At 37.4% G+C, this 25259-nt stretch overlaps 1 protein-coding gene and 1 long non-coding RNA gene across 2 annotated transcripts in view; one reads left to right on the top strand and one right to left on the bottom strand.

The window, feature by feature from the left end:
* Nucleotides 1-25259, top strand: part of LOC149814395 (uncharacterized) — a 202812-nt gene that overhangs the window by 155833 nt on the left and 21720 nt on the right. The gene's annotated exons all lie outside the window — the stretch shown is intronic.
* On the bottom strand, nt 13036-18448 carry LOC149814399 (uncharacterized). The gene is made up of 2 exons (XM_089989840.1): nt 15421-18448; nt 13036-13392 (listed from the first exon to the last, which is right to left on the bottom strand). The coding sequence occupies exons 1-2, from the start codon at nt 18446-18448 to the stop codon at nt 13085-13087; spliced, it is 3336 nt and encodes a 1111-aa protein (XP_089845966.1). The 3' UTR covers nt 13036-13084.

The following is a 25259-nucleotide window of genomic DNA, read 5'->3' on the forward strand; positions in this document are numbered from 1 at the left end:
TAAATACATGTTCTACGTCTTTGATAAGGTGCCACAAAATCATCAAACATTTCTAGGTTCAGATCTCATGGGCCCTTATGATATAGAAATTTTCTTGCATCAAAATGACTCAAAAGAGACAAAGATGAATGGGACATTTTTGTTCCCGCTTCTTGTAAAATGACTTCCCTTCCCTCTCACTTTGAGAGAGAGGACCACAAAAAACAGGTTTCACAATTTTATTTGGCTTAAGAAATGAAGCATCATAAGCCATGTGATATGATAGGATTTTCTGTCAGATTGCATGGTCTAAAACATAAAATTTGACTTTTGGATTAACTGAGCTCTATCAATGAGCAACTACGATCTTGGCATAGGGATGCTCAGGCTGGTTTGGATTTGGATTAGATATTCGATTTATCCAAACTTATTTAGTTGGGTTTGGCGAAAAAGTTTGTGTGTGATTAGGTCAGATTTGGTCTTGTATTACAAATCTAATTAAATTTGGACTTGGAGTAAGGCACCAATGAGGTTTGAATTTGGGATGAGAAAGTGCATTTTCGAGTTGGGTGTAATGAATTTGGTGTTATTGATGTCTCAAAACCATTGAGTTGGAAATCATAGTCTTTTATTTGAATTTAAAAAAAAAAAATTGAATGGTGAAATTTTAGTGCATTATGGGTGAATGATTTTGGAAGCCCTTAAAAACTTACTTATATGTCACAATCACATGATTAAATACTTATTTTTTATTAAACAAACCTTAAATAGCAAATACATAAGGTCCAATCTAAAAATAAAGTGATTTATACTCAATAGTCTCATGTTTTAAATATCACCAAATATGAACCCATTAATAATGTTTCTTTTATGTAACGGATTTGTCTCAGATTCAATATTTAAATGCATTTTAGTTCAAATTAAGTCACCATACACACATTTAAACTCAAATTTAATTCATTCTAGGAATGAATCTGACTCTGATTAAGGCATATGCAATTAATGACTTGACAATACTCACCTTTGAACATACTCAATTTGTTTGTGTGCCAATTTTGATAACAATACTTATTTCAACTAGAAAATACAATAAGATATTCGAGGATATATAGATGATCAACGGGTTATAAAGTAAAGAGACAAAGATATTAACTTTGTTAAAGATGTAGATTCTGGACAATACAAATCTGAAGTGGAGATCCAACAATCGGATTCTCAAGAAGATCCAAATCCAAAAATCAATGTCCTTGGCACCAAATGCAAGTGAAAAAAAATAGTGAACATATCTCTTTGTGATTCAGTTTTCTAAAATGGGTCCATAATTGTAAGAGATTAGATGATGATTAGACGAAATACGATCTCCTCAAAATATATAAATTATTATATTTCAAATAGTGGAAACTCACCTAAGTATATTAAAGTAAACCCGGGAATGAATTTACATAGAAATTGACATGCCTATGAATTTATCTAAGAATATCTAATAATATCAAGAAAAGTTGAAAATTAAAAGGAAATGCAAGAAAGAACAGGAAATTTACAAAAACTTGAAAACTGAAAATTATCTAAGAACTCAACTCAACTATGATGATGGACTCTTACTCCTTTGTAGATGCAAAATTCTACAAAGGATTTTATTGAATTTTGGAAGTTTTTACAAAGATTTTTCTTTACAAAACTCCTTCCATTACAGAAAGTTATGGGCCCACTTGTTGGTATAAGTTAAAACTGTTAAACCTCAAATGACAAGGAGTAACTCCACACAGGTTGAGATTACTCCTAAAGAATTTCCTTTTCAATCTTATTAGTATGACGTACTGGTAATGGTATGTGAAGGGCTTAAAAGTTGTCGGTACTATTTTATTTTAAACACAATGATATAATTTTAAACCTATTTATTTGTGATTCAACTTCTTAAGTGCTCATTTAATTTTATGATATAAGATGATGATTAAATGAATATGATCTCATTGAAACATGTTGATTCATACTACAAATAATTCAAACTCACCCAAAGATGTTGAGATTTTCTGGTGTGAATTATCATCATGAATTTAGGTAGGGCTAGTAAATGAACCGAGCATCTCATGGCTCAACTCGGTTTGTCTTGTTGATGACTTGTTCATGATTGGGTCATATAGATGGTCAACTGCTCATAAACTATAAATCAGTCGAGCCCAAACATTAGGTGTTTGTCTCGTGTGGGGTTATGATTAAAAAATGTATAGTATTTAAGTGCATTAAGTAGTATTACAAAAAGCATGTTTGTCTAGTTGATTGTAGTGTATGGCAAGTTGAAGGTTTGTTGCTCGAAATGCACTGTTCGGCTCATTTACCAGCCCTAAATGTATATTACCATCACCAAACCACGTTAAAATCTTGATGACACCCAAAAATTGTTGGGTTCCCCAAACCAACTTTGATCGTTGGTCCCCGACACCATGTCATGCCACTCATCGAAAATCGGGATGTGTTCATTCACATTCCTTTAGGTTCAGGGTGTGAACCTTTAAATGCTTTGTTATTCATTGAGAATATGAAGTATTCATGAAAACAATGAGCCTTTTACCATCCCAAGTCAATACCAAGCACACTCAATCATTTCTAAAGGGTGTTTTTAAAGTTTTATATGATAAAGTACATTTCAAAGAATATTTTTGGAAGGTTTTCAACATTTTTGAGTCTTCTTCAAATGAAATCCGGTTTTACCAAACCATGACCCTTGAAATAACACTTTCAACCAAATTTAGAGGTTTCTAGCCTTTTAACAATCCAAAAATCACTTATGTCTGATGGTGGAATGAAAAGTTACAGCCAAAACATATTTTTGGTTTCAAAAATAACTTATTTGGAAAGTAGGCCACAATTTTAGGGTAATTTGATAATTCAAATGATTGAATTCAGTTTTGAGTCTAAAAAACTGATTATAAACAAGAATGTTATCTTTCAAATGCACCAAACATTCATCAAATGGACTTCTAAATCTCCAAATATAGGTGTTTTTCCGTGATGTGTTGGAACGAGAACAAAATCAATGTGGGTCTTTTACCTTAACCTGATGCAGATCTAATAAATTGTCACTAGTTGGCCCAACTAGGGATGCTTGAAAATAGAGTGGGTCTGAATTGGATCCAAATTGAATCAAACTAGATTCAGATATAATAGATCATAGCCAGTTGGCCCAATTGGTGATGACCTAATTGGGTCTGGATCAAGTTTGGACCCGATCTGACCCAAGAGGCCTAAATCCAGAGAGGGGTCTGTATTGGGCTTACCAATTAGTGTAACTAGCGACCCCTCTCTGGATTTAGGTTTTGAAGACGTTTGTAGGAAAGCCAAGAGGATGGCTTGTAGGCCATGTAATCACAATTGGTGTCATCAGCAAACGTATTGCATATGACAGTTTTAGTCAGTCTCCCCGTCACATACACCTGTTGGCTTCTGAGAACTTCAGTTTGTGGTGAAAATTTTGTTGATGGTCATAACCCCGTTGCACTGTATTTTCACTCGCTTCCTCACTACATTGAAATGCTCTAGGATGGGGATAGGTTATATGTCCCCCCACCCCCCCCAGACGCACTATAGCTACAGTGCATGTTCGAGGTCTCGACTAAGCATCGCGTGGGGTTTAGTCGGGTGTATGGGGGTGTCGTACACCAGCCTAAGGGATATACGACGATGTATGGCACCCCTGTACACTTCACTGAGCGCCACGAGACGCTCAGTCAGGACCCCAAACACGCATTGTAGCTACGGTGCATGTTCGAGGGAGAACACGCAAAACCCTCTAAGGATGAAAAATGGCTTAAAAAGTGACAACCAGTCCCTATGACTATGACTTCTGTTGCTCTCGCTTTATGAGTGAGGACCACAAACCACAGCAGGTTTCACCATTTTCATGAGACACTATCACAAACTATACGATAGGATCAGTGGCAGATGTTAATTTATCCGATAATAGTGGATGATCTCGCCTATTGTTACAAGCTTCATATATGCGTATATATGTAGGAGAGAGTAACTACAATACGAGAATTGGAAACATGAGAAGGATCGTGTGAACTGGGCATTTCCAAGACTTTTTTTTTTTGGAAATCCAACCATGTAGATGTGTTCATCATGATCAATTTGCTAGAAATCAGTTGTTGGCTCGTGTATTTTTGATGAAAAAATATGATTTTTGGGCACTTGAATATTTATGAAGATTATGCACCATTGATTTTAAAGCCTTAAAAAATCTAGTTTATGCATCATACTCGGATGATTAAAGAGTGATCCTTATAAAACCAAACATGTAGATCACATCCGTATGGTTAGATTCAAGAGAAAAGGGCAAAAAATCCATGAAAATCGCAGTTCACACGATATTTCTCATCTTTCCAGTTCTCACTCGTTCAGTCCCGTTAGCCCCCTACAAAATCATAGTTTTTCATATTTTTTCTCACATCTAACACCATAGATGCGATCTATAGGTTTTGTTACGTGAAAACTGACTTTTGGATCACCAAAATATTACCTATATACATGTTTCTCTGATGAACCAAAATCAATGGCTATAAAGTTGGTCATATTTTATATAAACTAGTGCATAATCAGCTTACTTCTAATCAGATATTAAGTATCTTGAATAAAGTTTTTAAATTCAGGATATGTTTATATACAGAATCAATGAATAAAAAATAATAATGTGGTTAGATGAAATTTTGAAATTTTAAAATTTCTAAATTTGATCAAATATGAAATATGTACAAAATTCTGTTTTTTAAAATAAAAAGTTAAAAAAGAACATCCTTATTTAACAAAACATACAAAAAAAATTAGTGCAACTGGTGACCCCTCTCTGGATTTAGGTTTTGAAGACCTTTGAAGGAAAGCCAAGATGATGGCATGTAATCACAATTGGTGTCACCAGCAAAGGTATGCCATACAACAAGGTTCTAGTCAGTCTCTCCCATCACATAAGCCTCAGAACTTCAGTTTTTGGTGAAAATTTTGTGTGGACCACAAACCACGGGTCGTTCACATTCAATTAGGTGTTCAAATCAGATTTAATCTCGAAATGTAAATCAAATTAAATAGATTCGTAGATGATTGGCGTTCTTAACACAATCTTAACGAATTCTTGAACATTCAAAAAGTAAGAAGCAAAAAAAGGCACCAGCTAGAAAATTCAGCCATATTTGGAGTAGCATAAATGAACAAGGAGTGATAACAAAAAGAGACAAGGGATCATGACTTGACCTCCCTAAGCCTAAGCCAAAGCCAAACCTTATTGACTTAAAAAGCCATTTGAGCCAATTATCCATCTCTGTCAAAACCGACCCCCTCTTTTCATTATCTTGTGACCATTTTTTTGTTTTGTTTTTGGTCAGTGTCCCTAGGAATGTGTATCCTATAGGACCTGATGGTCTGGTCAACTTCTTTATAGCCAGTACTGAAATTTCTTCCCTTGGGTACAATTCATTTGGGTGGTATTTTCATGTGGGTCCCTATGACAGAGAAATTTTGTTGCATATACCAGTGGGGTTCGAACTTACAATATCATATCACGTGGCAACTTGCACAAAGTGTTATGCCCCAAACACTGGATCTGCTCACACAGGCTAAGACAGAGAGCAGATCCAGTGATTGGGCCCGAGTATTTTGTACAGAAAATCGATATGCATGTAGGTATTTTTTGTGTTTTGTGTTTTACACAGAAAAACACTAACGCTGGTAGCAGTTTTATTTTTTATTTTTGTTTAAGATTGGATCCTATGGATTTGTTCTATCAGGTATGTTTAATAAAAAATAAGATTTGAATCATCTGATTGTGATATATAAGTAGGTTTTTTTAAGGGATTCAAAAACCATTCGCCCACATTGCAATAAAATTTCACCATTCAAAAAAATATATACTTTTAAATTTAAATAAGCTGACTATGATTTCCAGCTCAATAGTTTTGTGCCTTTAAACCCAAATATTAACCATTTATTACTAACTTGCAAGTGGAGGGTCATCATGCCCAGCTTGAAAGGCGCATTTTCGCATCCCAAATTCAAATCTCATTGGTGCCTTACCTTCACCTTTTAAAAGATTTATAAGATTTGGATTTAATCACAATAAGAACCCTAATCCAACTCCAAATTCAATCAGATTTCTACTACAAGACCAAATGTGACCTACTCACCTAATCCACTGCAAACTTTTTCACCAAACCCAACTAAGCAGTTTTGCATAAATCGAATATCTAATCCAAATCCATACTAGTATGAACATCCCTATGACAATATCAGATTACTGCCTACTTCATTTAGAGAGCTCAGTTAATCCAAAAGTAAAATTTTATGTTTTGGACCGTGAAATCTGACAGAAAATCCCATCTTATCATATGGATTATGATGCTTCATTCCTAAGCCAAATAAAACTATGAAACCTGTGTTTTGTGGTCCTTCCTCTAAAAAGTGAGAGAGATGGGAAGTCATTTTACAGAAAAAAGGGAACAAAAATGTCCCAATCATCCTCTTTCTTGCACTATGTTGGCCGGGTAACAGGAAAATGTATCACCTTTTAAACCATTTTGATGCGAGAAAATTTCTATATCATAAGGGCCCATAAGAAAATATCACTCAAGCGAGCCTACCATTAGGAGAAATTTCAGCATCTGCTTTGGAGAAGCTGACCAGACCATCGGGTCCTATAGATACGTTGCTAGTGACACTGACACCAACTCAAGGAAAAAAAAATGAAAATGGTCTCAAGATAATGGAAAGAGAGCCTCAATTTTGACAGAGATGGACAATTGGCTCAAGTCAAGACAATAATAAGATAAGCAATTTAGAACATTTTCTATTTGGACTACAAACCATGCAGTAAGGAAGATATTACTCCACTCACCTTCTACAAATCCAAATTCATGCCGGTTGGCGTTAGTGAATTCATTATCTTCATCTACTCAGCTTACCCAACAAGAAATCTCAACCTCATAAAAATCACCCTGCCCAATTAGATTTTGCCTCCTCATTTCATCATCCAATCGGATTGAGGCTACTTTGTGCGGCAATCAAATCTAGATATACACCTTTACCAACCTATATCCAAAATTCATTCTAAAATATGTAAATGAATGCCTAACCCCCAAGTCAAATATCTAGAACCAGAGTGCAAAAGGGATGAGAACGTGAGGAATATACCTTTCCTAGGTACCCTGACTCCGCTTAACCAACCTACCAATTTTAGTTCTACATCTAGTTCATTGGGTCCAACCTGCTAGACCCAGTTCTCTAAAGCCTCAAAACCACAGGGACTACCGAATTCACTGCATCCTAAGCCTAATATGAGTTCAGACCCTTTGTTTTAATATATATTTTACTTTTATTTTTTTAATTACATGACTTTCTAGCATTCACATGTTTGTTTTTTTTCATGGCTTTCTCCAGCTGCAGAGATGTCCCTACACCATTGAGCACAAATTCTTTTAGGATAAAGCCAAATCCCTAAACCAGCATTCTTGACGAGATTGATCGCTGCTCGTCCAAGGAGGAAAGATGTTTTTGGGTTCCCACTATCTTCCCTCGATAATTCATTTTCAAAATCAAGCCATCGAGTTAAAAATCCAGATCCATGGGACTTTAAAACCCCAACTTGGTCGTAAAAATAAAGCTCAAAACAAAAACATTGCAGCATACATTTTTGTTTCTTCCCCCATAACTTTTAGCCCCAATCAAGCAGAACACTGAATTGTTAGTAAAACTAAGAAAGTTTTTTTACCACCTTTTAAGGTTTAAGACAGTTAAGACGGGCTTCAATCAATAATGCTTTTACCTCCTTATATAGGGGTGCCAATGGGTCCGATCTGGTTTGGACCCAGGTGAGTCCAAACCTGCATCAGACTTTGAGGTGCTGATATCGGGTTTGAACTCGAGTTCAATTGGTTCCACCATAAGAAAAACCATACTCGGGTTATATAAGTATTACATGAACTAGACTCAGTTCATATCTAGTAAAATGATATTTTTTTGTTTTTTATATTAAAAAATTCACGGATCATAATTGGAACTCAGGTCGGGCATGGGTCTTGATTGAAAACTCACAAACCATACCCAACTCTATTTATTAATAGGTTGCAGTTCAAATGAATCAACAAATTGATAGAACTGGGTCAGGCCCCAGTTGGACATGACCTATATGGGGCTATGCAAATTAAGGTTTTTTTTCTTAGACTCTAATATGATAGAGCCTATATAGAGCCGAGCGCGTCTTTGGTGATGAGAAGAGAAAAGGTTCTTTCAATAATTATAAAAAAAACTAGGACATCCAAAACTATTGATTGCCAAATTTGTGACGCACAAGGTATTGATGACCGACACTATAAAGATCCATCCAATAAATTGATCAACATCTTTTGTTCTTACAATCCAGCAGCATGTACACCTTTTTTTTTTTTCAATTTATAAACCAAAGAGTCATTTTGGAGAGTGAAAGGGTAGATTTGGTGTCCAAAATCGGCTATCTTTTAGATTTTTAGCTTCTCTCACCACCCCTCCTTCGGAATTATCTAGTATTATGTATAGTTTTGACAGGTTTTGTATCAGGGATGACAGTGAACCGGGGCGGGGGCTGGAGAGAAGTTCTCCACCCCTGCCCCGTCTCAAAATTCTGCCCTTCATGCGTGCCTCCATTCCTGCCTCCATCTCCACACCCGTTTTGATTTTAACCTTCATCTCCACCTCCATTTCCATTTTATGTCCTCCATACCCAGTCCAAACGGGGCGGGGCAGGAGAAAGCGTAAGTTCAAACGGATTGAAAATTGAAGAGTAATATAACATGCCCCACTGGTTCACTGTCATGCACAAATGGACATATATTTTAAGAATCCCCTTGAAAACAAATTCAGTCACTGCTTGAATAGATGTAGGAAAAAAAACAGATTGTCGAAGCACGCCTTGAACAATCAGAAGTATGACATGAAGCGGAGAAGTACAATTCATATGCATGTAAACTTTCACATAAAGGTGAGTATGTAGCTAGTCGATGTAGAACTTGACCTAAAAAATGTTAATACCAAATCTCATGTAGAGATTATATTTACATATAGATCTAGGATATCAGGTGCCTTTAGTCTCCAAAAACATGAACAAGCAAGTATAACATATCATGTTCTCTTTTTTTTTTCTTGGTGATGATAATTCCAGATCCATCTAGTAAATGTTCAAACCAAGATCTATTCAGCAACACATTAATGGCGGCGGCAGTGATGAATAACTGATTGGTGATTGTATCAGGGGCAGATGGAAGCATTCATCACTTGCAAGGTCATCTTCAGCAGGCCTTGTTGGTGGTTGATTCAATGGAGTGTCAACTATCTTACCCCACCCAAGTTCTGGTTCCAAGCAATATTGCCTTCTAAAACCAACCTGTGGAGAGAAATTAGTTTTTTGTCAATCATGATCAAAACAAGTCACAAGCTCATCCAGCTATGGAATATGTTGAGTATCAAACTTTTGAAATGATTACCAAACATTCCAAAGATCACTATGAATTCAATAAATATTTGTACATAATCTTCCTCATTCAGTATTTGTGAAGTTCCATTTTCACATTTATAATCGATATCAGAGATCACAAAGTCTTCATATAAGCACCTAACTGCAAACATATGTTCTTAAAGAGGAAAATGTCAAAGGAGAATTTAGGATGTTGGACACACATGGCTAGGAACTTGGCATAATTTGGTCTGATCTGACCACGCCAACTCAGGTACCAGCTCGATCCAAGTGATCATAGACAACTTAGGAGATATGGTAGGCCACATCTCCTATAAAACTGGGGAAGGTGCTTAACTGACTGTGGACTTCCATGGAACAGTCGTTCAATGTCTAGGGATTCTAAACTGGGTGAGAACTCATATCCTGTAATAGATGTAGAACACATTGTTTTTAAGGGTCAATGCCCAGGGGCTTGGGCTGGACTTGAATTGCCTAGTAACCAAGCCAAATCAGAATTCAACTTAAACTAGGTGAGATAACTCAGATCAAACTGAGTCTGCAACAAATGATTACAAAAGACATGAGTAGAAGCTCAGTCATGCAATTCTCAGTGCAGAATCCAAGTTCCACTGGTCATGCCAACTTAACCCAAACTGGTAATTGTTACTATCTTTACATACCTCATTTTGGTACTTTTCATCCCAAGGAATGCACTGAGGTCTGTGGAAAGACAATTTCCAGTACTTCCTTTTAAACATCAAAATTTAAGCCTGAGTAATCAAAAGAGGCTCAGCAAATAGACAGATTAAACATAGACTACCAAAATTATAAAGCTTAGAGGTCTACCTTCTTGTCTCATTTTTCTTCTGAAGGTTCTCCATGTCAACCCCTGAAAAGCGGAAATGTTCTCTCTATACTGATTCAAATGGAGACCTGCTTCTAGGTAGTATTTGTTGATTGTGGGGGCACTGAAGTTTTGCTTTCCTAGTTTGAGCCTTTGCAAACTTTTTGCTTTAGTTGATTTGGTTATGATGAAATTGTAGGCACTGACTGACCTCTCCAAGTTTGTAATGTTTGTTAAGGCCTTTTGGACACCTTGGCTTTCTTTCTAATGAACCTTAAATCCAACTGAACAAAAACAATTTATCATCTCTCAGAAAGTAAATGATATGAAATTGAAACAATAATACTGTATTTGACTGCTTGTCCAAGCTTGGATAAAACACACCGTCCCGCACAGACAGGACATTGTTCCTGTCAAGAACATATCCATATCCTTGTCCAACGTTTGCTTCAACTGGACAACGACAGTGTGTTCTTTATGTCCTGTGTTTGATTTAGGCATAGCGAACAACTTAGACACATGTAAAATGGGTCGGATATCTTCATTTAGGATTGTATGATCCAATCTGCTCCACCAAATCAGTGTTTGGACAGGTTTGGATTGGATTTTAAACATAGATATGGATCTCAAACTGGATCCAAATACCCAAAATAAAAACATACCTGTTAGTTCATATATTCATTAAAAAATATACGATTTTTTCATACACTCATTCAAAATATACTCGTTGTTCATACATTCAATAAAAAACATTCTTGGTGCTCATTCATTGGAAAACAATATACTTGCTCATTCATTCATTCAAAAGCAATCATTTTTCATACACTCATTCAAAATATACTGCTTGTTCATACATTCATTAGAAAACAATAAACCTGCTCATTCATTCATTCACTCACAAGCAATGTAGCTGCTCATTCATTCATTCAACAATATACCTGACAAGAACCCTGTCGTATGGCATACTTTTGCTGGTGACACCATCATGTGATTACATGGCCTACTACTGGCCATCATCTTGGCTTTCATTCAAAAGTCTTCTAGATCGGACAGTCTTGATTTTTTATCCATCTCATTGATTCAAGGCAATGTACATTTTTTCAAAACCTATGGTATCCATAGAGACCAGATCAAGCCAAGGGTTAGGGTCTACTCTGGATGCATTTTTACCATGAAAATGGCGTTTTAAGGTCTTGAGAATAAAAAAGGATTAAAGAATTAAATTGATATATTTTAAATGCAATATATTACACATTATTTTGAGTTATATATTTGGAGATATGACAAAAAACGAGAAGTAATTTCCAACATATTCTATTTGGCCTACAAACCATGCAGGAAGGAAGATATTACTTCACTTAACTTCTACAAATCCAAATTCATGCATGATTTTTATTCACATCACAGTGAAACCATATGACTTTGATTTCACATGAAATCATTATTTTAACATTTGGAGGATAGATAAGAAAGTCATGAAATCAGCGGGCCTCTGTAAAAGCCACCCAAAGCAGTCTGGTGGGGAAGATAACTTAAAAAAAAAAAAAAAGATGAGATTGGGGAAAACGTTTAAGGAACCACTTTCTCTTCTCATCTGCGGGGGGATGAGGATAAACCTCACCCCCCATTATGGGGAGGGTGAGGCTTATCCTCACCCACCATGAGGGCTCTATAAATAGCCCTCATGATGAGTTTCCTTGTCTCACTGAACAATGAGATTGAGAGAGAGTTTGAAAGAGCAAGGGAGAGGGAGGAAGCCGCCCGAGTGCCGTCGACGGCCACCAGAGGTAAACCCTCCTCCTGTTTTCTTTTTTCCTGTTGTCTTTTTGTTTTTTGAGAGCCGGCGTATTTGAAATGAGAAAGCCGTCAGCCATGGTTGCCGGCGTGTTTGAATAGAAGAGGCTGGCAACCATGGTTGTTTACAGAGGGAGAGAGGGTGAGGAAGCGGGCAACCTGAGGTAAGTGATGCTCCAATAGATGATTGATATTTTTAATAATATTTGCCTTTCAAAATAGTAGGCACATTGAGGGTCAAACTGTCAAGAAACTTTCACTTTCGCCATATAAACCTGTGTTCTAGTTCGCATGCCCCCCCCCCCCCCCCCCAAAAAAAAAAAAAAAAGATAAAGCCTAAACTCCATTTTCGGTGATAAGAGCATGTAAGATAAGTGGCGACCCTGTTTCAGAGGATGCAAGAGAGAGAGAGAGAGAGCATTCATTTCTACAGATTCACTGTCTTCCATGTAGGGATATGCTCATGGCTCACCTTGGCTTGGCTCATCACGAGCTTGAGTTGAGGTGTCTTCTCTTGGCTAATGACGAACTGGAGCTGGGCTATAACATAAACATTCCAAGCTTGTAGAGATGCAAACTATTTGGATTCAGAACTAAATACATGGGGATTCAAATCGGATTCAGATTAGAACAACCATAAATTACAAAAACCCCATCTTGGATCCGACCCATTTGCATACCTAAGCTTGGCTCATTTGCCAGCACTTTCATCTTGAGACGACCAATTCATCATAGCGCTGTCTAAAAGCTATGCTGCTTCAATAGGCCAAGCTTGGCTCATTTACCCATATATGAGTTGATTGCTAGCTATAATAGTATTTGAAAAGTGTGAAGTAGTCCAAAAGAAATATCTACGATAGATCGACATGGACAGTGCAAGATCAATGTCCAACACTAACTACAAAACAGGCTACCCCAATGGTATTGTGCAATAGAATGGAACTACATGAGCATGAACTGGGACGGTTGGTTCACAAGTTTATTGAAAATGAAGGCTCTCAAGCATGTAGTAGTGGCGGACTTTTCGCAGAAAGCTGCTGTGAAACATCACGCATAGTGGGCCGAGTCTTTGGATTCACTTGTATGCACATGAGCGCGAGTGTTGCTGCATGGGTCACTTTCTCTGCAACTTCACCAACAGGGGGCAAAATGCGCTGATCCAAAAGATCTCCAAGCCTTAATTCTTGTTGATTTAATATGGATGATATGAGTTCCCCTGGATGTTGTCCCATTAAGACCTCAAGTGCCACCACCCCAAAGCTGTAGACATCACTTTTCTCCGTTACGCGCATGGTATATGCGATCTCTGCGAAAGCAAACATCATCTTTGATTAATGAATCAATACATTCTTATCAAATTACTTATGCTTCAATTACATTTTGATGATGGCTATCAATATGAAAACACGGGTTTTAAACCCTACAGCTATTGTTACATGTAAATGCTAAATGGTTAGAACCATGTTTAGTCGAGGCGTGCTTAGGTGATCAGGCCCGACACACAAAACACAGAAAATCACTAATGTAAAAGCAATTTTCTGTGTAAAATGCAAACACAGAAAGTTGCTACCAGCATTAGCGATTTTCTATGTAAAACACAAAACACAACAAATTGCTACATTAATATCGATTTTCTAGACAAAATACTCGAGCCCAATCACTGGATCTGCTCGCTTTCTTAGTCTGTGTGACCAGATCCAGTGTTTGGGGCAGAACACTTTATAAGTGTTCTGACTTACCCAGGGGAGTCGTGCAGTGGTTGCCCCCTTCCATAAAAAGAGGCGGGGGATGGGGGGGCACTGCACATTTGTGATGCCTGAGCACCCTCCATCTTTCCCATATACTAGGGGTGTCAACGGGTTGGGTTTACTCAGACCCGACATGGATCAAACCCTATAGGGTCCGGGTATGGTGACAAATAAGAAGACCCAATTAAGATTCGGGTCTGGACCCAATGATCCGATTAATACATGGACCCAGGTATAGTTTGTGAAATTTTATACCAAACCTGGGCCTAACCCAAGTTCCGATTAAGACCTGCAATTTTTCAATGTAAAAATGATAAAAAATATTATGTAGTTCATATCAGGTTCGAGTATGGTTTCTCTTATAGTAGACCCGATTAGACCCGCTGGGTTCAGACCTGTTACCATACCTGAAAATCTAGTCCAAGTCTGGTTCCACCTGGGTCCAAACCAAACCCGACCCGTTGACACCCTTACATATACCCAGTCAGTTGTGGGGCCCAACAACAAAAAGAGTAGTAGTTCAGGAATCTGAAAGGGTTGGATTAAATTACTTGATGATTTCCTACAGGCAATCCAGCTCAAAATAGGCAATGGGGGGCTTATATCTTTTTGTTAAGACCTATGGTTTGAGGATGTTATTCTTCAAGAGAATTATGAAGCTCTATACTGGATGGCGAGTGACAAGCAAGGTCCTGTGAGCTCTTTTTTTGGAGACCTAATGATGGTTAAAATATTCAACTGAGAAGAAACCTTTCTATGGATGTTCTAAATCAATGGTTGAATTTGATGCAGATCTTGTAAATAGTAGACCTCACGCATGAAAAGGACAGAGTCGGCAGTCTAATAATGGAGAATTTACGATCGCTTCGTGTTACAATATGCTCGATCCCCCATCAGCTAATTCTCTTTGGGATAACACTCTTTCGATAAGACGTTCACTCACAGGACGGTTGATTCTTTGAAACAAGTTACTAACAGATAAAAAATTAAAGCATAGAGGATTCCACCTTCCAAGTAGATGTATCTTATGTATGTGTAGTGAGGAGAATATTGTGCATCAATTTTGGGAGTGCAGACATTTCCCTTCCAATGAGCTAAGTAGGCTTAAAAGTTTAAGGCAGTTATTGCTCATCATATAAAAAAAAGGTAAGAAATGGAGATTTGCTTGGAGATATTAGTTGTTCATTTCATTGTGATGCATTTGGATTGAAAGGAATAATAGGGTTTTCAGACAAGATTTTTGTTGACTCATGCAGGTTGAAAATTGTATTAAATGAGAACCGAAAACACATTTGAGTTTAAAGTGGCCTTCGATTTGAAATTGACTTTTTTTTTTAAAGTCTGGGGTTGCTATCTTTGTAATTGTATGATCCTTTATAAATGTTTCATTCAGATTTAGCTTGTTCTTATGAGATTGAAATCCATAAGGGGTGTTCCTTGCTGCAAGGTCAAACTAGGTGTACACCCGAGTGGGCAAGGGACCTCCTGGGTATACACCAACCAAGTCCAGCGTATGTGTAATCGGTGATAGGAGGTGTTTTTTAATCAGCCTTGCTGAAGTAAATAAATAATATTAAAACACATACCTGGTGCAATGTAGCCATAGGTTCCTGCAGGCCTGGTCCTGTGAGATGTGTCAGTCTTCAACAACCTTGCAATTCCAAAATCAGATATGCAAGGTTCAAAATCTGAGTGGAGCAGAATGTTGTTGCTGGAGATGTCACGATGAACGATTGGTTCCAAGTGATCATGGTGCATGTAGGCTAAGGCATGGGCGACACTTTTTATAATATTCACTCTCTTAGCCCAGTCTAATTCCACAGCTCGTTCATCACAACATAACATGCTTGCCAAACTTCCCCTTTCAACGTACTCGTACACCAAAAACTTGTTTCTAACATGCCAACAGAATCCATGTAACTTTACTATATTCCGATGACGAATTTCCAATAATGTTCGGATCTCATTTATGAAACTTTCATGATTGATCATATCATCTCCTTCAGATTGATCAACTTTCTTAATCGCCAAAGTTTGACCTGTTTCAAGGTTTGCCCTGTAAACCGTCCCAAACCCTCCTCTTCCAATGATATACTTGTCCTCGAAATTCTCTGTGGCCTTTATGATATCCTCATAAACAAGTCTTCCATCATAACTCCATATCGAAAACAAGTCCCCACCATTATTCTCTCTTGGGTAGCTTCCTTCTTCTTTCTTAACATGAGATCTACAACATTTGGCATAAATCCCAATGCAAACAAGCACAAGTACACTTGCAACAGAAAAAAGAACTATCTTGAGCACTCGAAGAAATCTTGCTTTCTTTCCATCATTCGTGTCTATGAAAGACTTGCAAGCGGGTAAGCCTTGTTTGGCTTCTCCACATAGACCATGGTTTCCTTCAAATGCCTCTGGTGGAGCCTTCAAGAACGCTTTGTTGCTTGGTAGAGGACCTTCGAGGTCATTATACGAGAGATCAACTGACGTCAAACTGACCATTCCATCCAAAGATGAGGGAATTACACCTGAGAGTCTATTATGAGAGAGGTTGAAGTCCGTCAGCTTTATTAGATTCCCGAGTTGTGTGGGTATTTGTCCACTAAGTGCATTCCCGCTAAGGTCTAATGAAATTTGTAGAGATGCTAGATTCCCAATTTGAAATGGAATTGTTCCACTTAACTCATTGTGACTCAGATTCACACTGATTAAGTTGGCACAACTTCCAAGTTGTTGTGGTATGTCTCCACTAAGATTATTCATTGACAAATCAAGCCATTGTAGCATGACTAACCTTCCTATCTCAGGTGGTATTCTCTCAGAAAGTCGGTTGTTGCCCAAGTTCAGCTTAGATAGCAATTTCAATGCACCTATTTCTGTAGGAATTTCACCATTCAAAAAATTGGAAGAAAGTTGTAGCTCCTGTAGTTGTGCCACATGCACAATTGATGATGGAATGGTACCAGTTAAATGATTGCTAGAGATACTCAAGTGTGTGAGATTGTGACATCCTCCCCAATCTGCTGACAGCTCACCAAAGAATTGGTTGTCATTCAAATCAACATATGCTAAGCTTGGAAGCACCCCAAAAGCTTCTGTTATGTTATACCTGATTTGGTTCCCATTCAATCTCAACCTCTGTAAGCTTTTGCAATTTGTTAAGCCTCTGGGTCCAAGCCCCGAAAACTTGTTGTTCATAGCAATAAATCTAGATAGCAGCCCACTATTGCAGATTTCTGATGGTATGGATCCTGACAGATGATTATTACTTAATTGAAAATCTTGAAGGTTCAAAAGGTTTCCTATTTCAATGGGGATAGGTCCATCTAAACTATTTTGTTGAAGGACCAAAGTCACAAGATTGGACAAGTTTCCTATAGAGGCAGGTATTAGACCGGTAAGAGAGTTATCAGATAACTCTAAATTAGTGAGACGCTTCAAATTTCCTATTTCTGGAGGGATGGGTCCAGTCAAATTGTTGTGAAAAACCTGTAATATCTGAAGATTGGACAAATTTCCTATAGAAGCGGGTATTAGACCTGTAAGAGAGTTAAAGGATAAGGTTAAAATAGTGAGACGCTCCAAGTTTCCTATTTCTGGAGGGATGGGTCCAGTCAAATTGTTGTTATAAAGGTACAAAGTCACAAGATTGGATAAGTTTCCTATGGAGGCTGGTATTAGACCAGTAAGAGAATTACTATATAACATTAAATTAGTGAGACGCTTCAAGTTTCCTATTTCTGGAGGGATGGGTCCAGTCAAATTGTTGTGATAGAAGTACAAAGTCACAAGATTGGACAAGTTTCCTATAGAGGCAGGTATTAGACCTGTAAAAGAGTTAAAAGCTAACTTTAAATCTGTGAGACGATTCAAGTTTCCTATTTCTGGAGGGATGAGTCCAGTCAAATTGTTGCGAAAGAAGTACAAAGTCACAAGATTGGACAAGTTTCCTATAGAGGCAGGTATTAGACCAGAAAGAGAATTACTATATAACTCTAAATCAGTGAGACGCTTCAAGTTTCCTATCTCCTCAGGGATTGTTCCAGTGATTTGATTGCCACTTAGTTGAAGGACAGTGAGATTTTTCCAGCTGGTGAAAAAGGTGGGAAGCAGCTCTCCACCAATCATGTTGTTAGCCATTAGGAGAATAGAAATGTGGGTGAGGTTGGCCAGAGAATGTGGCAGGACACCAGAGAAGTTGTTATTAGACAAGTCGAGGTAGGAGAGACTGGAGAGGCTGCCAATCCCTTCTGGAATCGACCCGAAAAGATTGTTGCTGCTGAGATTGAAGCCTGTGAGAGTCAAGAAGGCTGAGAAGTTAATGGAATGGAGCGTACCCGTTAGATTTGTGTTTGGAAGATCGATCTGGACGACGCTCCTTCCATTATCATCGCAGACTATACCGAACCAATTACCACATGGGTCACTATTGGTAGAGTTGATGTGCAGGGACCATGAATTCAGGTTGGGATGGTGAGACTTGAGACTGTCCCTGAAATTGATAAGTGCTTGAGCTTGGGCTCGCAGTTGTTGTGGATGACCCACGTCTTTGGACAGCAAGAGAGTCCAATATTGCACAAAGAAAACTACAAGAGAGAACAATTTCCCTTTCCCCATGACTGAGCCACGAACCCCCCCCCCCCCCTCTCTCTCTCTCTCTCTCTCTCTCTCTCTCTCTCTCTGTGAGTGAGAGTTTAAATAGGAGTTGGAGAAGGAAGGGAATCAATTCATTGGTGGGTGGTGCATATTAAACTTGTACTTTATTAATTTGGGTCCATACGTGAACTTGATAAAAGACTTTGCACAAAGAAACAAAAGAACCAGACACCAAGCCAACCATTGAAGACTTTTAAAGTTGCGCAGCCACCATCAACTGCACTTTTAAAGCCAAATCATTGTGGATGGTCGGCTCCCAAACAGAGCATTACCATCCACTTAGGGAATCAATTGCTCTGAAAAATGTTGTGCGACCAGTCTAAGTGTCGTGGTGTTTGGGATGCCGTCCATCACAAGAACGAACAACATCAATATGACTTCTGACGTATTACAGATAGGGGTGCCCCTGACCTTATCCTCTTTTGCCCTGTCGTTGAGATTTCGGTAGGATCTTCATGACCTGTTGGCTTCTCCCCAGCTGATGGGTTTAGCAGCCCATGGGAAGCCATTTTGATGCAAGAAAATTTTCATATCATAAGGGCCCACAAGATGTGAACCCAGGACTGTTTGATGATTTTGTGGCACCTTATCAAAGACTCAGAACTGGTTTTTATTTTTATTAGTCTTTTTACAAAAACTCAAGGGCCCATTTGACAGAGATAGACAATTGGCTCAAGTAACTTTTTAAGTCAACAAGGGTTGGCTTGGGCTTAGGGAAGTCAAGTCAAGATCCCTTGTCTCTGCCATTTGTTATCACTCCTTGAAGGTTCAAGAATGACACCCCAAGTATCTGACTGTATTTTGGTATTTCCTAGCTGGTGCCCTATTTGCGCTTTACTTTTTGAATGTTCAATAATCTGTTAACTATGAATCTACTTAATTGGATTTACATTTTATTATTAATTATGATGTGATCACTTAATATGACCAGGTTTGGTTTAATCAAATATCTGACCCAAACATACTGTTGACATTAAAAGATTCAAACACCCCCACGAAAAACACACAAAAATACATCAAATAATGTGGTTCTGATCAATGTGAATCTACATCCACTATCAAAAAACCTCACACACACTCTCATCCTTTTTCATTCATTTCATTATGCTTTTTATATGTTGCACTTCTACCATAATTGTAGTTTAAACGTTTTGGGCTTTGGTTACGAAGGACTCTTATCAACAAATGTGCTATAATGGGGCATCTGAATGCAAACAAAAGGGGTTGAGAAGTGAAGCATCGTTTAAATGGGACAGAATTTTGCAAGCAAAAGTAATTTCACAATACGGGTGATTCAAATACGAAATTTCACACTATCGGACTTTTACAAATATTTCAAAATTTTGCAATACATCGTGTCATACAAGTTCAAAAATTTTCAAGGTGCAAACTTTCGGTACACTTGAAAGGATGTTTGCAATGTGCCTTACAATACTCGCTTGCAATTTTGCAATTAGCAGACTTAAGGAAATTTTATAACTTTGGCAAGTGATCACGCGAACCTCGTCATAAGTTTCACAAATGTTTTTGGAATATCACAACCTCATATGTGATTTTATTGACAAGTTTCATGAGTGTATTATTTTAGCATCAAGATGTGCAAAAATAAAAAAACAAGAACCTGTAAAATTGTTCACTCAATAGATTTGGTAAATTGTAGGGCATTTTTAGAAATGCATCATTTTTTCATAAAGTACGGTATTTTTTTAAAAAGATAACATCCTTGTTTACAATCATTCTTATAGTCTAACCAAATTACACAATTTGAATTGTCAAATTACTCTCAAATTGGGGTCTACTTTATGAATAAGTTATTTTTTAGGCCAAAAATATGTTTTTGCTAGAACTCTTCACATATCGGATAGAAGTGATTTTTGACTTGTTAGAAAGCTAGAGACCTTTACATTTGGTTGGAATTGGTTGAAGTTGTTATTTCATGGGTCAATGTTTGATAAAAACCATTTTTCATTTAAAGAAAACTCGAAAATGCCAAAAAGCTTCAAAAAATATTCTTTAAAATGTATTTTATCAAATGAAACTTTAAAACACCCTTTAGAAATCTCGAAACTAGCATTCATGACAAGATTGATACTTGTTCGACAAAGGAGGAAAAATGTCTCTTGGTTCGCACTATCTTCCCAAGATGATCCATTTTCAAAATCAAGCCATCGAGTTAAAAAACCAGATCCATGGGACTTTAAAACCCCAACTTGGTCATAAAAATAAAGCCCAAAACAAAAACCATGCAATATACATTTTTGTTTCTTCTCCAATAACTTTTAGTCCCAAAACAAGCCAAACACTGAATTCAGTAATATAGAATATTTGATCGAAACAAGCATTTTCTATAAAATAGTGAATGTTTTAGTTGTTAGGAAAACTAAGAAAGATTTTTTATCACCTTTTAGGGTTTAAGACAACAAAGATGGGCTTCAATCACTAGTGCTTTTACCTCCCTATATATGTCTGCCAGTGGGTCCGATCTAGTTCAGACTGAGGTGGGTCCGAACTTGGATCTGACTTTGAGGTTCTAATATCAGGTATGGACTCGAGTTCAATTGGGCCCACCATAAGAAAAATCATACTCGGGTTATATAGGTATTACATGAACTAGACCCAGTCCACACCTAGTAAAATGATATTTTTTATTTTTTATATTAAAAATTCACAAATCATAATTGGAACTGAGGTCAGGCATGCGGGTCTCGTATGAAAATTCACAAACTATGCCCAACTCTATTTATTAATAGGATCCTTTGGGTCTGGCCTAGATTATAATTTGACCTTATTTATCACCAAACTCTGATCCTATATAGTTTAGTAGGGATTGGGTCTAGGTCAAACCTGATCCATTGACACCCTATTCATGTAAAATGGACAACATAACATTGTAGGTGAAGTTGGAAAAGTAAAAAAGGGAATATGGATAACAAACTGGGTGTAAAGCCTGTCTTCCTTTGTTTGGAGGAGAAAATTGGAACTTTTAGTTTGACATGGGGAAGAGAAAATAATTTCTTACATGATTTATATTCACACAACAAATGAAACCATATTTATTTCACATGAAATTGTTATTTTAACATTTTTTTGAAGTTAGATAAGAAAGTCACAAAATCAGTGTGTCCCACTGAAAGATAACATTAGTAAATGAGGTCTGTGATGAGATAAAACAAGAGAAGATCAAGTGTTGGCGAGAATGACAAAACTTGGTTAAATCGGTTACTTGATTGCGAGTTGATTGTTGAGTAGGTTGGGTACCTATGACAGGTATTTAAATCAAAAAATGATCATATTGTCTTTATAAAATGGCATGAATTCATAAATGTCTCTCAATTTGCTAAAAAAAATCATGTCCAAAATTCTGATTTTCAACTTTTTTAGGATATTTTACCATTCACACAAGCGAACATGTTGATGTTCACGAGATAGATATACACGTCCTTCGAAAGTCACAACATCTCAATAAAAAAGAGATTCACACAAACATTTTGCATAGCAGATAAAATTTTCATAAAGTATTTACAAGCATGGTTAACTTGAATCACAACACATGAGATTCACATCTTAAATGTATAAATCTTCTGAGATTCACAAGCCCAATGCACATATTTTAGAATTTAAAAGTTCATGCTCAACAAGTTTACTTTATATATTTGTGGCAATCTTATCATTCATGCAGATGACATGTGAACCTCCTTTAACTAAAGACTCGCTTAAAGTCAGGACACACATCTGCAAATCTATAACTGACCTTCGCAAATATGTGTTTTGAGTGTTCTTACTATCGCATGCTTTATAATTCAAGCTTGATAAGCTCGTGTCACATATTTGCAATCGTCACGACCTTCTCACAGATACCATGTGAACTTCTTTTAACTAAAAACTCATATAAAGTTACGTCTGCAAATGTGTCTAACATTTGCAAATATGATGTGAATATTCTTACCTTTAAAAGTTTTTTTGTTTTAGGTTCACGTCACATATTTACAAACATCACAATCTTCGTGTAGATACCATGTGAACCTCCTTTAACAAAAAACTCACATAAAGTTTGGACATACATTCACAAATGTGTGTTTGACATTCACAAATATGTGTTGTAAATCTCTTGATAATGCAATGCCAATCTATTTTAAAGTGTTGATAAACAAATTTGTACGTTGAAAAGATGGAACTTGGATTACGCAAAATCCTTCTTTAAACTCATAGGGACATTGCTGCAAGTTCTGACCGTCCTTCGTTTGATGCAAAGGTAAATATAATGCCCCAAAATCCCGAACTTATAAATTTTAGTAAAAAATTAAAATTTTAACAATCAATCATTTTTCAGAGTTAAAAATGATAGTTCAACGAAAGACAATGTTTGAAAAGAACAAATCGGCGAACCTTAGGTGGATTATAGGTAAATTTTCCATACACTAAATTGAGACCCCAAATGTCTTAGATTTGGATCTGAATTTTCACACATTCATTCAAAACCATGAAGATTCAAAACAAGGTTTTAGATAGAAAGAGTTTATACAAAATTTATTATACAAAATTACAAAACATGTTAAGAAGCTAACAACAGAGAGAGTGAATTCTTGATATTATCGCATTATCGCACCATCAACTGCAACATCTGTCTATTCGCTGCCTGTATTATATAAAATGGTTCAGACTCATGAAAGTCTGGTAAGTGCAACAATATCAAACAAGAGAACAAGACTAACATATGCATTATCATATTTCATAACAATTCGGTTTTGAAAAAAGCAGAGTGAGCATCATAATCTTGTTTAAATAATTATCCACTTATAAATACTTATAAGACAAAACGTAAAAAAAAATTAAGACCATTCGGAGGTTTATTATTCAATGTATTATGATACCCTAGACAACTAATTGAATCTGCTATAAAGGGGATGGTATAATGGTCGGGAGAGAATTCCCCATAGGTCACTTGTAAACTATGGATACATTCGAACTTCAGTAGAAATCAATAAGATCTAACATGTATAATAATATTTGGTAGCCCAGTCTCCTAACTTCAATGACTGGGGATGCCGAGCCATCGTCACTCGAGAAGTATAGTTGTTAACAACTTGTCCATCAGAGTTTGTACCTCCTATCATCTCTCTTGACAGAACCAAAAGACGAATGGGTATGTCAGGTCTTAATTTATCTGATAATTCATTCAATATGCACTAGTCATTTAAACCAAATCCAGTATCTTGCTTGTGAAGGTGATTATCTTTGTTTGCGTGCTTTTCTCATAAAATGGTGTATTATCGCACAACAAAGTTTGTTATAAACCTCAATATTATTCATGAATGTACATGCATTCCATGCATGCCTGATGGTACTACAATGATGAAAATGATATTGGTTTCTCAGAAAGAAGAGCAATCACAATACTAAAAATAATGAATTTATGCTCCTTAAGCCGGAAGCATATATAAGTCATTCAGTTGTGGGGCCCAACAACAAAAAAAGTAATGGTTCAGGAATCTGTAAAGGTTGGATTAAATTGCTTTGTGATTTTCTATAGGCAATCTAGCTTAAAATAGGCAATGGGGAGTATACATCTTTTAGAAAAGACCTGTGGTTTGAGGATATATTCTTCAAGAGAATTATAAAGCTCTATACTGGATGGCGAGTGACAAGCAAGGTCCTGTGAGCTTCTTTTGGGGACCTAATGATTGTTGAAATATTGAGCTGAGAAGAAACCTTTCTGCGAATGTTCTAAATCAACGGTTAAATTTGATGCAAATCCTATAAAGAGTAGAGCTCACACATGAGAAGGATAGAGTCAGATGGAAGCAATCTAATAATGGAGAATTTACAATGGCTTCATGTTACAATATGCTCAGTCCCTCATCAGTATCATGATTACCAGATAAGGCTCTTTGGGATAACGCTCTTCCGATAAGACGTTCATTGACTAAATGGTTGATTCTTTGGAACAAGTTACTAATAGATCAAAAATTAAAAAAGAGAGGATTTCACTTTCAAGTAGATGAATCTTATGAAATTTGGCCAATTTGCGACAGATTAGCTAGAGAAAACTATGTGTCGCTAACATTCGAATTATTTGAGGACTTAGCGATAGAAAATATTCCATTGAGAATTCGTCGTGAATTAGCGACAACAAAATTCTGTCTCAAATTTCATCGTAACTTTGTGATGGCTCAGCATTACAAATTTTCTGTCGCTACTTAGTCGCACATTTGCGACGACGTTTGCGATGAATTTTTGCCGTCGCTAATCCATCGCTAAATTTTCCGTAAATCCCTATTGCGAGCCCCTTTTCCCTTTCTGTTTTATCAATCGCCCGATCACCGCCCGCCTGCCTCCTGTCGCCCGCCCGTCGACCATCGTTCTGCCGTCGCCCGCCCACCGCCAGGCGACCTCCCATCGCCCGCCCATCCGACGCCCGTCGACCTCCGTTGGCCAGCCCATCAACCTTTCTTTCCCTGTCTCGTTCTCTCTCTCGTTGCTCCCCCTCTGGATTTTTTCGACGAGCCTCGTCCGCAGGTATCCATTCCCCTTTCCCCTATGGTATAGCCACCCCCTTCCCCCTATGATTGCCAGAGGGTCAACAAAGGCTCGACAACCTCTACCAGGCACTCCCCACCCTTGTGTAGTCGACGGAGGCTGGCAGAGGGTCTGATCGCCTCTGACAGACCATCCCCTTGGCCTTGATCTCTTCGGCAGGACAGGGGGCTCCGCCTCTATCCTCTTTTTCTCTAGCATGACAGGGGGCTTCACCCCTGTCCTTTTGAATGTCGAC

The sequence above is a fragment of the Nuphar pumila genome, chromosome 15 (genome assembly GCF_984573655.1).
Source record: "Nuphar pumila chromosome 15, dmNupPumi1.hap1.1, whole genome shotgun sequence".
In the NCBI taxonomy this organism is placed as follows: domain Eukaryota; kingdom Viridiplantae; phylum Streptophyta; class Magnoliopsida; order Nymphaeales; family Nymphaeaceae; genus Nuphar; species Nuphar pumila.

Bases quoted from the DNA above. Each gene is read 5' to 3' on its own strand.
- LOC149814399 (XM_089989840.1), bottom strand. From the start codon at position 18,448: ATGGGGAAAGGGAAATTGTTCTCTCTTGTAGTTTTCTTTGTGCAATAT. The intron at 13,393-15,420 runs GTATGTGTTTTA...TTGCTTTCGCAG, and splicing joins CTATGGCTACATTGCACCAG to AGATCGCATATACCATGCGC.